This window comes from Lissotriton helveticus, chromosome 2_1 (assembly GCF_964261635.1).
Source record: "Lissotriton helveticus chromosome 2_1, aLisHel1.1, whole genome shotgun sequence".
Lineage (NCBI taxonomy): Eukaryota > Metazoa > Chordata > Amphibia > Caudata > Salamandridae > Lissotriton > Lissotriton helveticus.
Window position 1 is genome coordinate 1,207,953,486 of NC_136059.1, and position 15,475 is coordinate 1,207,968,960.

The window sequence follows — 15,475 nt, forward strand, 5'->3', positions numbered from 1 at the left end:
TCAGCTCACAGAGGGAAGCCTTACGTCCCTCCCCTTTCACTGTTATGCCTGGCCTCAGGGGATGGGGTCCCCGGGGCTGTAGGCTCGGGGAGGGTGGACCTTATGCATGCCCCCCTCCTCCGTATAAATTAAGTGGGCCCTGGGGGAAGATGTCCCTTTGGCCAGCATCGGCTCTGGGAGGGGGGTCCAACACATGCACCCCTCTCTGAATAATTAATACGTATTGCCCACTGGGCCCTGGTCCATCTCAGGGGTCATTTTACTATGCCTCCCCTTTTTCCTTGTAATCCTATGGGAGTACTGCGGATCACGGCAAAAATCCAGAAAATTTCCAGGAAGGTGGCTGGGGAGCCGGCAGCAGGAGACCTTGGCCACCCACAGCCCCACATAAAAAAGGTGCGGGTGCCCGGGTGGGCATTGGGACACCCAAAAAGAAAAATTGTTTATTAAAAAAAACATAAAAATGAATAATAAATGACCAGCAGGAACCAATCTTTAAGAACTCACTAATCTTTAAAGGAGCAAGTCCTTTTTTTGTTTATATTTTTTTAGGCTTTGTGCTGCCGCTAGAACTGGGAGGGACATCGCCAGGTCTTTTTTTTAAAAAATCCTGTTGGGGGGTGCAGAAAGTGCTGCAAGTGCTGCAGCCTACCCCATGCCGAGCTTGGCATGAGTTTTGCATTATGTATCGTCATAAAATATGACTTTCGGTTAAAAATCCCTGGAAATTAACTGAAAAAAATACAAAGGTCAAAGTTGTTGAATCCTTGGGCTCTAGGCCCACATTCTGTGGAAATACACAGGCACCAACACCGTGATTGTAGTTGCTAGTAATCGCCCCGAGCACATGCACTCGGGCTCCTTCATTGGTAGGGCACCTAACAGGGGGACACCTGTGTTGGATGGGTGTGGGGTGACTGTATGGGCCAGCCCTCGAGGCAGAGGCTAGCAAAACATTCAACAGTGGCCAAGAGGACACAACAAAAGTGACGTAATCATTAGGTGTTGTAATATTATCTTACTAGATGAAAATGTCAGTTGAACAAAAATGAAATTCATCAGTTATAGTTATCTGCAACTAACTTTAACTGCTGAGCTAAATTACTATAACTCACACCCTTGCCATGCACTGCTAATGTACCTCACATATTACGTCACTCCTGACATGTTACCCGGCACCATTGATAACATCACTAAAACATCTGAAATGGCATTATTGATCAAAGCACTGTGTATTGTTGTGGTACGCGTTTTTTTTCATGAGAAATGATAAATTACCTAAATCATACCCAGTTACAAAAAGACGCTGTGTTCTCATCTTTTTTATTCTGACAGAGTTTGAAAACAGTAACATCACCATAGATTAACCCAAGTCAGTTTCAAACACACATTAGTAAAGCCAGTAGGTCTGGTCTTTAGGTGTGAAATATACAAATGGAATTTCTGAAGGCCTCTGTTGACACGTTTGTTTTGCCAATCCTTGTTTATCAGTGTCGAAAAGGTGCCCTTGCAGACAAGTGTAAATCCTGATTAAAACATCAAAAAGCACACTGCAGTGAAAAAGCAAAACAAAAAAATTATTCAATGTGGGATTATTCTGTGATGTAAAATAATATCTCATCCAGGAGGCAGACTCATACGCCAAATACCAATACCATAAGGTGAAGGAGAAATACACACTTTGGGGAAAACAAAACGATTCTATATACATTTTAAACAATTTATTACTAAAGGTCAATTCCAGCTGCACTGCTAAGCCAGGCCTAAAATCAATTCAAGTTTCTTCAGTTTCTGATTCCCATGAGAAAAGCGGAGTTCAGTAGACTTCGTTCACAAAATAATTTTTTCTCCTAGTCTATCTTTAGAGCTTCATGAACAACGACAACATGATGGTCTGACAATATATGCATGAGGAATTGGAAGAAGACCCAGCCTGCTATGTTCTATTACCACAAGCGGTCTACTTCAGGCGATGGCCATTACCTGGCTAGCATGGAGCTCTGTGCCTCTCCCGAGTATGAAAAGGTCCATATTGCTTCTCCGTAAGATGCCCGAACCAGAATACAGAATGTCAAGCCTGTATGTGGAAGATATATCAGCTGTCCCTTAAAGATAGAAAGAAAGGACTATGACAGAAGTCACTCTTGATGGCCCTAAGAAATACATGGATACATCCTACATTCTTCAATACATACGTGTCATATAGCCAGAATAGGCAGAAGAAGAGCCGGTCTTCGAGAAACGGTCAAAATTATGAACCCACATGTCCTTCAGAACTTGACGAATGAGCTTACTGTAGAGAAAAACATGTCATGTCATTTCAGGACATTAATAGACGAAAATTGTCATAAATAAAATGTGTACAGTCATATTTTTTGGGTCTAATTTAAGGACAATAGTTCATTCTCTGTAAGGACCATACTAATTGACCACACCCAGAAAACACTTTGGCCATCATTACACGTAATCTCCAATGAGCCTGGTAAAGTAAGTTAATTGGCCCATTGGGATTATGATTAATGCAGAAACACTGCAGACTCACACACTTTTCCCAGGGGACTCCAGTTGCTCAAAGCAGCTGAAATCTCTTGATGAAAATATGGCTCTGAATGAGGAATAACCATAGGAATCAGATGAAGCAAATTCAATTAGTCTCTATTTCTCTGTAGATACTCAGGGTTCAACTATTAACTGGGCGTTTTTTCCTACACCTGGACCTACCATACCATTCCAGTGGCTGGAATTACCACTTCTGTTACCAGGGACCCCGTAATGAGGCCCTTTATGTAAGTAGGTGTAAGGAAATAGTAATTTTTTTCATCTTTTCTGTTGAAGTACAGATCAGCCATTCAATATGTAATTTCTGCTAATCATGTAATATTCTATGTCCCTCAGTTTGATTTTCTTAGAATCATGTTCACAATATAAAGATCACAGAAGGACCGTGGCTCTGACTTACAAAAGTAAATCTATGTTTGGTGATCTTTGCACATGTAGAGTTATAGCTACTCCAATATTGGCCTGGATTTTGAACTATAGAGACTGGGATCATTTGTAACAGGCGGCGAGGGATAACGGCCCATTGCAGATCGATAATGTGAAGTTCCCAATATTCCCCGATTATACTCTGGCTGTACAGTGTAAAAGGTTTTCCTTTATGGAGGTGAAGGCGCCAGTCCGGGCAGCGGGCCTGACATTTTCTTTATTGTTCCCAGCAGAACTGAAAATCATATATAATCAGCGCTCATTATTTTTTGATACTCCTGACAGTGCATTGGACTGGCTGGACAAGACCTTTCCCAAAGTCCAACCTGCCAGACGAATGGATTCTTCGCAACCGAAGTTACAGTGCCCGCCCCCAATGCATAAGAGAGGACTCCTTACCCAGAGTTCAGCCTCTAATCCCCGCTTCGTCAGCAGGTGATGGAGGGCAGGCAGGGCGCCATTCGAACTGCCTCAACCTTCCGTACATCTCACCCATCCATTAGTACCAGTCCGTCCGAGGATGCCAATACGGACTCAGACTCTGATGGCAGCGTGGCGATGTTCCCCTCTGTGGTCACGCAACTTAACAATGATCCACTGGCGGTAACTGTTTATGTACTATTTGAAAAATTGCTCCGGATTGTGCTCCCTGTCCACTACCAGTTCCCTGTTTAGGTTGACGTGGCATTATTTCAGTCATGCTTGCTTATTCTCCTTGCTGTATACAATGTTCCTAATAATTTTGCACTACAGGTAGGGATGGTTTAGAAAGTTCCCTGGCCCGGCCCGAGTTTTGGGCGTTTTCATATATATTGCTCATTGCTGTTGTCAGGATACTAATAGTGTTAGCGACCTTCCCCCGCAGGCGTTAGAAACTGTTAAATGTAAAGTATGTTAATCTTGTTTACACAGTTTGGTCAAACAAAGTTTGGTCATTGGACTCAGTATTGGGACTCTGTTGAATTATTTGTAATTTTGCCGCATGGTCTGGGATTTGGGGGTGGGTATGTGGGTGGTGGTAGTTGGGTTTGGGGACCGGGGAGGTTCATCGTTATTTCCTGATGATATCTACTCCCAGATCTTATACTTTCATCTCGTGGAATGTCCGGGTTATGGGAACTATCACTAAACGGCACAGAATAGCTGCACAGCTACACCGCCGTAAAGCCCAAATAGTATACTTCCAGGAGACTCACCTGTTACCCTCCAAAACTATGAAACTACAAAAACGATGGCAGGGTCAATTTTATGCGACTGCATATTCAGCCTTTTCTAGAGGGACTGCAATATGGATTCAGGCGGGATTTCCCTTCTCCCTTAGCGAGAGTAAAATTGATGACCAGGGGATGTATGACGTTATAACGCATACTTTTACTCCGCAGACCATTACAACGCGACTTTTACTCCGCATACCGTTACAACGCATAGCGCCTTGGGGCGCTGGATAGTGGTAAGTATAATTTACTATTCTAACTCCAGTCCCCGTGGACCCTAGGGAAGGTGTTGGATAGTAAATTATACTTATTCCCTATCCTAGAGCGCCCCCCAGCGCAATGCGTTGTAATGGTATGCGGAGTAATGGTCGCGTTGTAATGGGTCTGCGGAGTAAAAGATCCGTTGTAACGGGTGTATACCATGACCAGGGTCGATTTGTCCTTCTTTTTGGAGTATTGGATGGTAGACAGGTGTTGTTGGGTTCCCTTTATGCTCTGAATACAGATCAAGAAGCATTTTTAACACGGGTCTCTAGGGCACTTTCAGACTGGTCACACTTCCCATGGTTATTGGGAGGGGATTTGAATGCGGTATTTGATGTATATCTTGATCGCTCTCATCCTCCCTTATCTAATACTACAGCGCAATCGGAGGCTTTTACCTTGACAAGATGGGCACAAGGCTGGAATTTATTGGATGTGTGGAGGTCCCTACATGTTAATATGCCAGAATATTCCTTTTATTCTTACCCACACAAGTTACATACTCGTTTAGATTATTTCCTTTGTTCCCCTGACTTATCCCCTTCTGTTGCGCAGTGTGATTATCTGGGCAAGACCATATTAGACCATAATCCCGTAGAATTATTGCAGACCTGGGGCTGTTCCCCAGCTCCTATCCCAGAGTACCAGGTTTATCAAGCCACTTTGGCTACAGCTATCACTACGTATTTTATGGTACTGCCTCGTCCAGATCCTTTGAGTGGGAAGCTTTTAAAGTAACCATTTGTCGGGTTTCGTTGGGGACCTTGGTGGGGTTGCGGAGTGAAACGATTAAGGGTATAACAGACCTGGAGAGGGACTTACAGGGTCTAGAGATAGCTGCTCAAAGGAGCGATGAAGGCATAGAGCCTCTGCAGGCTGCTAGGATTAATTATGCTGAATTACTGGAAGGCTTGAGGCTGATAGTCTTTAATGCACACATTTTGAGGCGGATAGAGCAGGGACGTTGTTAGTGTGATTGATTAAACTTTCTGCAACTCCCACTCCCCTATTGGCGATACATGATGTTCATAACACGTTAGTTACTTCCCAGGCTGCAATAAATGCTGCATTACAGGAATACTATGAACGTTTATATACCGCTCCCCTCTTAGACATGTCAACTGCTACAACCTGCTTCCTGGCAAAGGTCCAACTTCCCACTATTTCGGACTCGACCGCCAAAGAGTTTTTGACACCCTGAGCTGGACTTATATACTAGCTGTATTATCCAAATTCTGCTTGCCCCAGTCCTATTGTAATTGGATCAAACTGCTCTACATTAACCCTACTGCTCGTGCTAAGACGGGTTCGAACATCTCTGCCTCTTATACTGTTTATTGGGTAACACGCCAGGGCTGCCCCTTATCCCCTTGCTATTTGTATTAGCCCTCGAACCTCTTGCACAATATCTGCGTCAAGTTATGGTCCCCGATGGCATTCCATTAAGGGGTGTGAATCACTCTGTATCACTCTACGCCGATTATATGTTGGTATATTTCCGAGAACTAAATGAAAATAAGCACACGGTAGCTACTGTTTTCTGTTGTTTTGGGGAAAAATCTGGCTTATGTTTTAACGCTTCTAAATCAGTCGCCTACTCCTTTTATGATACCTATACTTCTCACTATTTACAATTTGGTCAGATGCAATTTAGAGTCGAGCCTGTTACCTTTAAATATGTGGGAATTCACATATATAGATCCAACGCAGATACCATTGATGGTAATGTGGTGTGGACAATAAATTGCCTTCATTCCCAGATTACCTTTTGGAATATGTTACCACTGACAGTGGCGGGCCGCTTGGCTGTGTCTCAAATGGTTATGTTGCCCAGATCCTTTACCATTTTGTGAATCTCCCGGTTGTACTCCCGGCCTGGATTTTTAAAACGCTAGATTTCCCTGTTGTCCCCTTAAATTTGGAGGTGGGTAGACATAGGTTGGCGTTGGCTAAGTTGCAGCTACCTAGTAATGCAGGGGGACTGAGGGCACCTGATTTTAAAACATAGTGTATAGTTGGACAATTACAGTGGTTGGCATATTGGTCGGCGAGCAAGAATTTATTTGAAATTGGGCATTCCCTAGACTTTTTAAAACAAGGAACCATTTAATCACTGCTATGCCCGGGTGCGGAGAAATGCAAGATCCTCCTTATCTTCTACATGTTGCCCTACACTATTGAAAAGAAGCCCATAAGTTAGCAAAGCTGCCCATTCCATACGCCCCAAATATCCCACTCTGTGGTTTGCCTACTAGACGTGGGACATTATCAATGACTCGGATAAGGGGGTGGACACAACTGGGTGTAGGGACAGTTTGTGAGTTCTTCCTGAATGGCCACCTGATGCCCCACGAGGAGTTTCTATGCAATCATTCCATGCCTAATACTTTGTTTCTCACTCATTCAACAATAGTGTATTTTATTTATGGAAATATTGGCTCATAGACCAGAGGGAGCTTCTCACTTATCAATTATTGAAATCTCTTCATATAATGGGGCATGGCCGACACCTGGTTTGTTGGCTCTATCGGGGTTTGAGGGAGCCTTTACATACCCCATTACAACATCTCAGACAGAAATGGGACATAATACTTCTACGTGAAGTAGAAGACAGATAATAGGCCCTAATGTTAGAACAACCTCGGCGAGTCTCCCATAAATGCCTGTTAAAAACAATAAAACTATATATATAACACAAAGCATATCTCGCCCCGATGACAATAGGGAACATGTTCCCAAATGCGTCCTCGGTTTGCCCGAGATATGTGACACAGGATTCTGATTTTGTTATGGTCCTGCCCCGTACTGAGGGCGTTCTGGTCAGAAGTTACCCAGAGTCTAGTAGTACTGACAGAACACACACCATGGGACACGATTGAGGCCTGTCTCCTGGGGCTGTTCCCCCTCCCCAAGAAGGCAAAGTTATAAGTCGTTTTGCAGGGTTGGTTCTGATGCTTGCCAAAAGAGTGGTTACACAGCTCTGGAAATCCCGCACGGCGCCCCATGAAGGCAAATGGCGTGAGAAGGTTATCAGATGGGCGGTTGGAGAGAGGGAGTCATTACAGCATGAGGAATATCAAGGACTACGAAAGTGTCCAATATCCTTAGAAGGGGGACACCTTATAGAACTTTTTAAAGCAGGCACGGGGGATGAGTTAGAAGACTCGCAGATAACAGTGTTGGAAAGCGGTACAGACGTCTGATTACTGTCTGTAAATTGACTGTGTTCCTTTCTCCCCCCCCCTTCCCCTTCCCTTTCCTTCTTCGGCCCTCTCCCTCTCTTCCTCTCCCCTTTTCTCTTCCCCCCTCTTCAGCCGTGCACCCCCTTCTCCTTCCCCAGAAGTTTCAGACCTGACAGTCACCCGATACGAAGCAGCTGGTGGGATGCATTGTCTATGTAGCAGCAACAGTTGTTACTGTTTAGTTTGGGTATTGTTTGGGGTGGATTTCATTGGGTGGGGGTTAATGGGTACTGCTAATTTCTACAATATTCGTAATTCTACACTATGTGCACTTATAAAGTAAGCACATTTATATCTTTATAATGCTTTCATACTTAATATTTAGTGGATCATAGATATATAATGAAAACACTGAGGGTATATATGACTAATACTATCTTGTAATTGGAAAATGTAAACAAAATGTCTAATCATGATTATGTATGCATGTATACCATCCCCAGTACTCAATAAACATTTGTGTCAACAAAAGAAATGTAGAGTTATAGCTACACCTAGGCAGAGAACTTCGCCTGAATGATATTCACCATTTCTCAGAGAAACTAATGGCACAAGATTGAGATTTATGAATCTTCAAACCATTATACCCTCATCATTGGAAACTAACAACTGAATTCACCACCTTAAAGTTATTACTAGTAACTTTTTGATCGTTTTGAAATACGCTATGGATACTCCTAAAAGAAAAATACAGGAACACAATATTTACCTGATGGAAATCTCACATACCTGGCAAACATTAACCCTGCAAGCACATAAATACAGCTTACACCCTAGGCTCTTCCCTTTGGATTGAATTAATTAGCTGACTGCTAGAGACCTGCTACAGCCACCATGATCCAGTAGTCATAACTCAAGAGGAATAGGAACTTCACTGAGGAGGAGACAGACCTTGTAGTCATCTGAGCTGCAGATCACTACAGGGAACAACATGGTCTGTGTCTATACGCACTGAGTGGAGTGAAGACGGTGGTCTTGTGGGAGAAGTTGACAGGCTATGTCAATGCATTGTAGGTGAATGGATGCACTATGGGGAACCTGAAAAAGAAGGGGTCCAGCTCAACCAGTCTTGGGTGCAGCAACAAACTCTGACTAGAACAAATCTATTGTCCTTACCCGTGTTGGGGATGCCATCCATGGGAAACCCTCAACATCTTGCTGCGATCTTGCAGAGATGGAAACAATTACTAAGTACATTTTTCTCGAGCTGCTGGGAAAGTTCTTTCTGATCACTGCTGCCGTACCCAGGTCCTCAGCGCAGGCTACTAGGTACCAGATCTCTTTCAGACCTATGCTTCTGCAAAGTCCAGTCCTTTGTGGTCAATGGTCCTCTTGTGGAGTCAGGAGTCCTCTGCTTCTGTGTCCCTGGAGCTGGCAAAAAAGAGGTCAAACATTTGACCCTTGGAGAGCACTTCACGTCCATAGGTGGTCTATGGTAATTTGTTTCTCCAGCAGGGCCTTCTTTCTTCAGGTGTTATCTTCCCTGGTCCAGAGGGGTTTTGAGGTGGTGGCGCGGTGCCCAGTCTTACCCTACATGCTAGCCGTTGATTGGAGAATTGTTACCATCCATTTCTTTCTAATTTCTCCCCCATGCCCATCTCATGTTGTAGCACGTGCTCTACGCTTTACTGTAAAATTTCACAGAAATCCTAAATATGAAATGGCTAGCACCTTGTTGAATCAGAAGAGGCTATGGCTCTCTCTAAACCACTCCCCAATTTAAATGAGGCCTTTTCCCTCTGTCAGTGCCAAGAACTGTTTTCCTTTTGCTGGCACTGGAGCCAGAAAGTCTTGGAGGGCCTTGTCAATTAATGGGAGCAAATCCTGTCAGGCACATTTGGTATCCCCAAGTCAAAAGCGGTAGTAAGAAGGCTATGCTTTGTTCTGCCAACTGTTTCTGTCCCCTCCAAGATGGCTAATCTTTGTCAAGTGCAAGCTGTTGACAGTACCCCTGCCTCTGTGGCCTCAGAGGCCAAACCATTGTCCTATGAAGAACAGGGTCATTAACTGCAGCTTGAACTGAGTATTGGACCTCTGGAGGTGAGGTAAATGGAAAATCTAAGCCAGCTCTGGCACAGGCAACACAAAATACATTTTATAAGGGTAATTTCTACTATAGTTATCAAAAGTCTTCTTTTGCCATGAAATTTGTAAATCTGACTGGCAAATAACTGCGTCATTTTGGTAGCAGTTTCTCAAATGAAAATGCAAATTTAGGTTAAATTACACATAGGTCTGTTCATGGAGATTCTATCATAATCCACACAGTGAAAACTGTTTTTGAGTGTTTAGTTACTGTGAAGTTATGCTATTTCCAACATCCAGTAGGCGCATGTTTTAATCCATTAAACACCCAGTCCTGTGTGGTTCCAAGGCATCCTATAGGGGTGACATATTAATAAATAAATATAGGTTTTCCTACAATGAATATTCATTGTTCCTTTCCATCTATTACTGCAGTGCTTTTGAACTACGCCCTAGACACAGCACAGTGCTCTATCTGGAGCCCTGTATCTTTTTATATATGACATTTAACTTCCATGCCATTGGTGCATTTTCTGCAACACCATATAGTAAAATTCAACAGATCAATTGGGTAAAACATATTTTAACAATGCCATTTTAGGGCTCTTGTGTAGCAGTGCTGCAGTGCACAGATTCCTAATACAAGCAAAATATGGTCCAGAAAAAGACAAAAAAGTCCAAGGTGGCAATGGCGAAAAGGTAGATTGTCTATATAATATTCCACAGCACATCATAAACCTTATGTGCAACACGTGTTCAAACATGTTCTATCCACAGCATGTGTACTACTATCCAAATCTATTTGTAACATATATCTATCTATCTATCTATCTATCTATCTATCTATCTATCTATCTATCTATCTATCTATCTATCTATCTATCTATCTATCTATCTATCTATCTATCTATATATATATATATATATATATATACATATAAATATACACACACACATATGTATATATATATATATTACCTACTGGCGGTCGCCAGTAGGTATATATAGTTAGGATTTTTTCTCTATAGGATTTTTGAAAATTCTATGTCTAATAACTTTGGCGTTTGTGGACGGAATTGGATTAAATTTTCAGGAAAATGGAACATTTTGTTTCTGAGCAGCCCCTGAAAATTTGGGGGGGTTTTGTCAAGAGGGGGCCGAGAAAAAAGGGGGGTCCCAAAAAGTGTTTTTCCCATTCATTTTTCCATAGGGCGGTTGGACTCACTTTTAGCTCGAACGGCTGAATGGATTTCCACGAAACTTGGCAATATTGTAGATATTGTTTGCCCGATGTGCCTTTGCTAGGTCTCAAGATATGTGCTCCTGTGAATTTTTAGTAAATTAGGTTTGAAAAAAGATATATATCTAGAGCCGCGCCCGGTGCGCGTACCGGGGAGCGCTCCGTGCGCGCCACGCGACTTGCGCACGGCAAGCTGATTGGTTCTCGGGTGTCTGTAAACATTCGAAACAGTCTGCAGCGGCCGCCATCTTGTGTCTCGGTAGGATTGAGACACAAGAGGTGGCAAAAATCAAAGGGGGAAATGAGCAAAAGGGGGCAGGGTACACCCCCCTGACCCCCTAGTTTTGATGTGGGGGCCATAAAAGGGTCCCGCGGGGGGGGGGGGGGGGGGAGCGCCCGGTACGCGCACCGGGGAGCGTACGGGGGAGCGTACCATGGAGATAAAAAATGACAGACTTTTTTTTAAAAAAAATAGCATTTTTTTATAAATTGGAGGTAGTTCTGAAAAGAACTTTTTTTGTTTTTGTTGTTTTATATTTTTTTAGACTTTTTAAAACGATTTTATATTTTTTTGGGATTTTTGTCAGGGGAAAAACAAAAACAGGGATTCCAAAACTGCTCAACAGGAGCAAAAAAATTTGAAAATTTAGGGACTGGCAGTGCAGCGGTGTTGCTGTTTCTTTATGGCAATGAGTTCAACACCCTGCTCCCCATAGCAGAGCAGTTCGTCACACTCCGTGCACAGAAATTTGATGCCTGCAAACACCGGCTGTATGTTAGGGACCATTCTTCCACGGGGTGGTCCCGAAGGTGTTGCTCCACCAGTGGAGGTGCTGCCGCCATCTGTGGGTAAATTCCATGCCAGCTCTCTGACACTCTCCCTGGCAAAGTTGTTTGGGTGTCTTCTTTTGACATGCCTGATTAAATTGGCATTTCCAAAACTATATTTTTTCAGAGGATTGCCTCTGGATAAAGTACTACCACATATTTTGCAGGTTACTTTGGGAGCATTGACTTTTTTTTGTCCTTCAGGGATGTCATAGAATTTCCAGATGAAATGGTCTTTTTTCTTCTGCTGAGGAGGGTCCTCATCTAAAAATCCGTCGGAATCACTGCTGGATGACTCTCTTGCAGCCATTGCTGTAGATCAGGAAAGTAGGAGATGAAGACAGTACACAGAACAGCTCTTGCTCTCTCCAAGTACAAAGCAATAGTGAGAGAAATGGGTGGGTTTCACACAATTTGGGAAAAAAAAGTTCTGAACCAATGAAAAGTGTTATTTTAAAGTCACATGGTTTGACGCGCTTACGCTACGCGCCCCAGGGCGCGTGCCGGGGCGTGTTTCATAAGTGCATCGGGGCGCTTATGTTGCGCGATCGCATGCGCTTCCGGGTGCGCTTACGCGGTGCGTCATAAGACGCATCTCGCGGCTATGCGATACGTGTCTTATGACGCAAGGCGTGGCGGCTACGCAATACGTCACGATGTTGTTTTCGTTCACGGCAATAGCGCTTACGGGACGCTCATCAGTACGCGCCCCGGGGCGCGCCGCAAGATTGCGCTTACCCGTGCGTTCACCAGTCCGCGCCCCGGGAGCGCACCAAAAAGAATAAAAAAAAAAAAAATGACATAATTATACAATATAAAATTCGCTTTAAAATTTATTATTTTTTAAAACTATAAACATTTGCTATTAAAAAACCATTGAAATTCACTGAAAAAACCATAGGTTATAGACCATATATAGTTAGGAATTAGCATTTACAAAACCATTGAAATTCACTGAAAAAACCATAGGTTATAGACCATATATAGTTAGGAATTAGCATTTACAAAACCTTATTTTACTCACACAAAACCATTGAAATTCCATATATAGTTAGTTGCACTAACTATATATCGCGCACTTGCAATCCACTGCTGATGATGTCACATATTACATCATTCATGACATGGTCAGTGACATCACTGATGACATCACTGATGACATCTCAAATACCATACAGCCCTTTGGACATAATATGGGGGAAGAATTATCAGTACATTTACAATCATAAAATGTATTTTGTCTGCTTTCCTACAAATTGCATTCTGTTTGTTTTAAAAATTTTAATATGTATACTTTGTACGTGACGTATTGACTAGATCGAGTAAATCTCTGATGCATTGTCCTTTGAATTTGAAATTGCAGGTATGCTGAAAATACACAAAACAATTGGAACAAGCGTGCCCACTGGGGCTAGACACCTTCAAGTATGAACTGTGGACTTGTGTTCCTATATTTAAGGAACAGGTTATTGATCATTTGGCCCACTAGGGCGAGAGATTAGCATTCATGAACTTATGAACACTGCTTTAACCCAGTTATTGGAGGAAACATTTCTTTTAACGAGTGGTTTTGAAAAAGCCCTTTGGGATACAAACGGCAGTTTTTTCATGAAATGTCTTTCTTTGCAATTTTTGTTTAATTACTAATTGTGAAAGCAGATTTATTTTCATGTTTGTTCCAATACTGAAATGTGTTTATTGCAACAGCAACCATCCATTGGTAAACGAGGGACTGTGAATACTACAAAGTAACTCTTTCATGTTCTTTTGTCACGTGCACGTAAGAAAACATGTCTGTATCACTTTAAAATGGAATGGCCACCAAAACATTGTACCCGTGAGCAAGAGGTGCAAGCCTCGAAACGCGTAGGGTTTGTCCGTGTGCCAATAAATATAGCACTTTGAACTAACATTTGGGCCCCGGCTCTGGTGTGTTGCTGATTTACGAGCTTTAAACGACCAGGAGTGTGCGGATATATATATATATATATATATGGCATCCACCTGGAGCAGCTACACCCGTGGCGCTGACGAAGGCTAATCTAAAGCCGAAATGCATTCGCACTACAGCGGGTGTTTCAGGAACCCATTGCCTGCTCAACTGGAATAAATGCAGTTTTTACCTGTTCTCCTTTTGTTGGCCTCTTCACTCTCGTCGTTGGAGGGGGTGATGGAACGTATGTTTAGCGCGGATTCCAGTACCGCGCAAGGGGCTCCCGTCTTGAAAAGTTGGTCCTGACTATACTGGGTGCCACTTCGGTGGCGTTGTGGATTTGCCTGGGGTACCGGGATTGTCAGAACCCACCTCCCACCTGGATCAAATTGTAGCGGTGTAAGAGGACTTTAAAGCTTCATACGGGCAGGAGAGTATGTCATCCTGTCCCCGCTTTCCAGACACACGGAGGTTAAGACGGTTGGTAGACAGGTGAGAACGGTTTGCTCCACGGCGGCAGGGTGTGGAGACTTGGACAATTACAGCGTTTTCCTAACCCCCACGCAACCGTTACCAGGAAATGACAAAATGAACTGCATTCTGGGTTTGGTAGTCGCGGCTAACAATGCGACTACGAAATGGACAATTGCGATTGGCATTGGAGCCAGAAGGGGCGGGACAAGGCTGGACTATAAGGTGGTGCATGATATTTGGATCAGCAAAAATGGCATCCACCTGGAGCAGCTACACCCGTGGCGCTGACGAAGGCTAATCTAAAGCCGAAATGCATTCGCACTACAGCGGGTGTTTCAGGAACCCATTACCTGCTCAACTGGAATAAATGCAGTTTTTACCTGTTCTCCTTTTGTTGGCCTCTTCACTCTCGTCGTTGGAGGGGGTGATGGGACGTATATATATATATATATACACCAGCTCCGAAACACCAGCCAGCTGCACTCTCGAGCGGGTGCACACAAAACGGGGGTGTGCCCGTTAAGGTAATCAAAGCTCCAAGTTCCAAGGATATTTAGTCCACAAAGAATGTAGCACACGCAGGGGTAGTTCCAAAAAGATTTAATATCGGAACACTTACAGCAACAAGACGGGTTTCGCCATCGGGCTTTGTCAGATTGTGCCATATATATATATATATATATGAGAGCAAAGGAATGGAATGTGCTAGAGACTGTGGCTCTTTTAATAGTAACCTTTACAACAACACAATTCCTATACCTATCCCACCACACATAGAAAAAAATAGGAACAAAAGCTTTTATAGAAAAAAATATTTAAATATATTTTTGAAAATGGAGACAAATAAATAGTTGGTTTTTTGGGGTAAAAGTCAAGTGTTCTTGGGAAGACGCATTAAAGAAAGAATGAAAATAACGAATTGTGTGATTTGGGGAAGACTGAAAAATCAAGTTAGGAACATCAGGGGACCAGTCTATATACAGTATCAAATTAGGATAATAGTAACAAAAGAATAAAATTGTTCCAAAAATATATAGTCCCAAGTAGAATTTAAAAGTTTGAGAGAACTTGTGGTACTGCGTATGTAGCTGGAAGGATTATCCCAGCACATCTTCTGAACTTTAAACTTTTCCAGTCCTGGAGGTGGTCTGAGCAGTTTTGGCATGCCTATGCTCTTCGGGTGTGATCAACCACTGTGCTGGAGCACTTAGCTAAATCCTAGTAGATTTAAGTCCATTCTGTATTGCTCAGCTGGGTTTGAGATGATGAA

At 43.0% G+C, this 15,475-nt stretch overlaps 1 protein-coding gene across 1 annotated transcript in view; it reads right to left on the reverse strand.

The window, feature by feature from the left end:
• The window catches only part of MTTP (microsomal triglyceride transfer protein), a 324,058-nt gene that overhangs the window by 19,901 nt on the left and 288,682 nt on the right, over nt 1-15,475 (reverse strand). Inside the window, exons 13-14 of the mRNA XM_078676089.1 lie at nt 2,196-2,293; nt 1,984-2,105 (exon numbers count right to left, since the gene is read on the reverse strand). Coding sequence (XP_078532215.1) covers nt 1,984-2,105; nt 2,196-2,293 — 220 coding nt within the window. The remainder of the gene's footprint in view (nt 1-1,983; nt 2,106-2,195; nt 2,294-15,475) is intronic.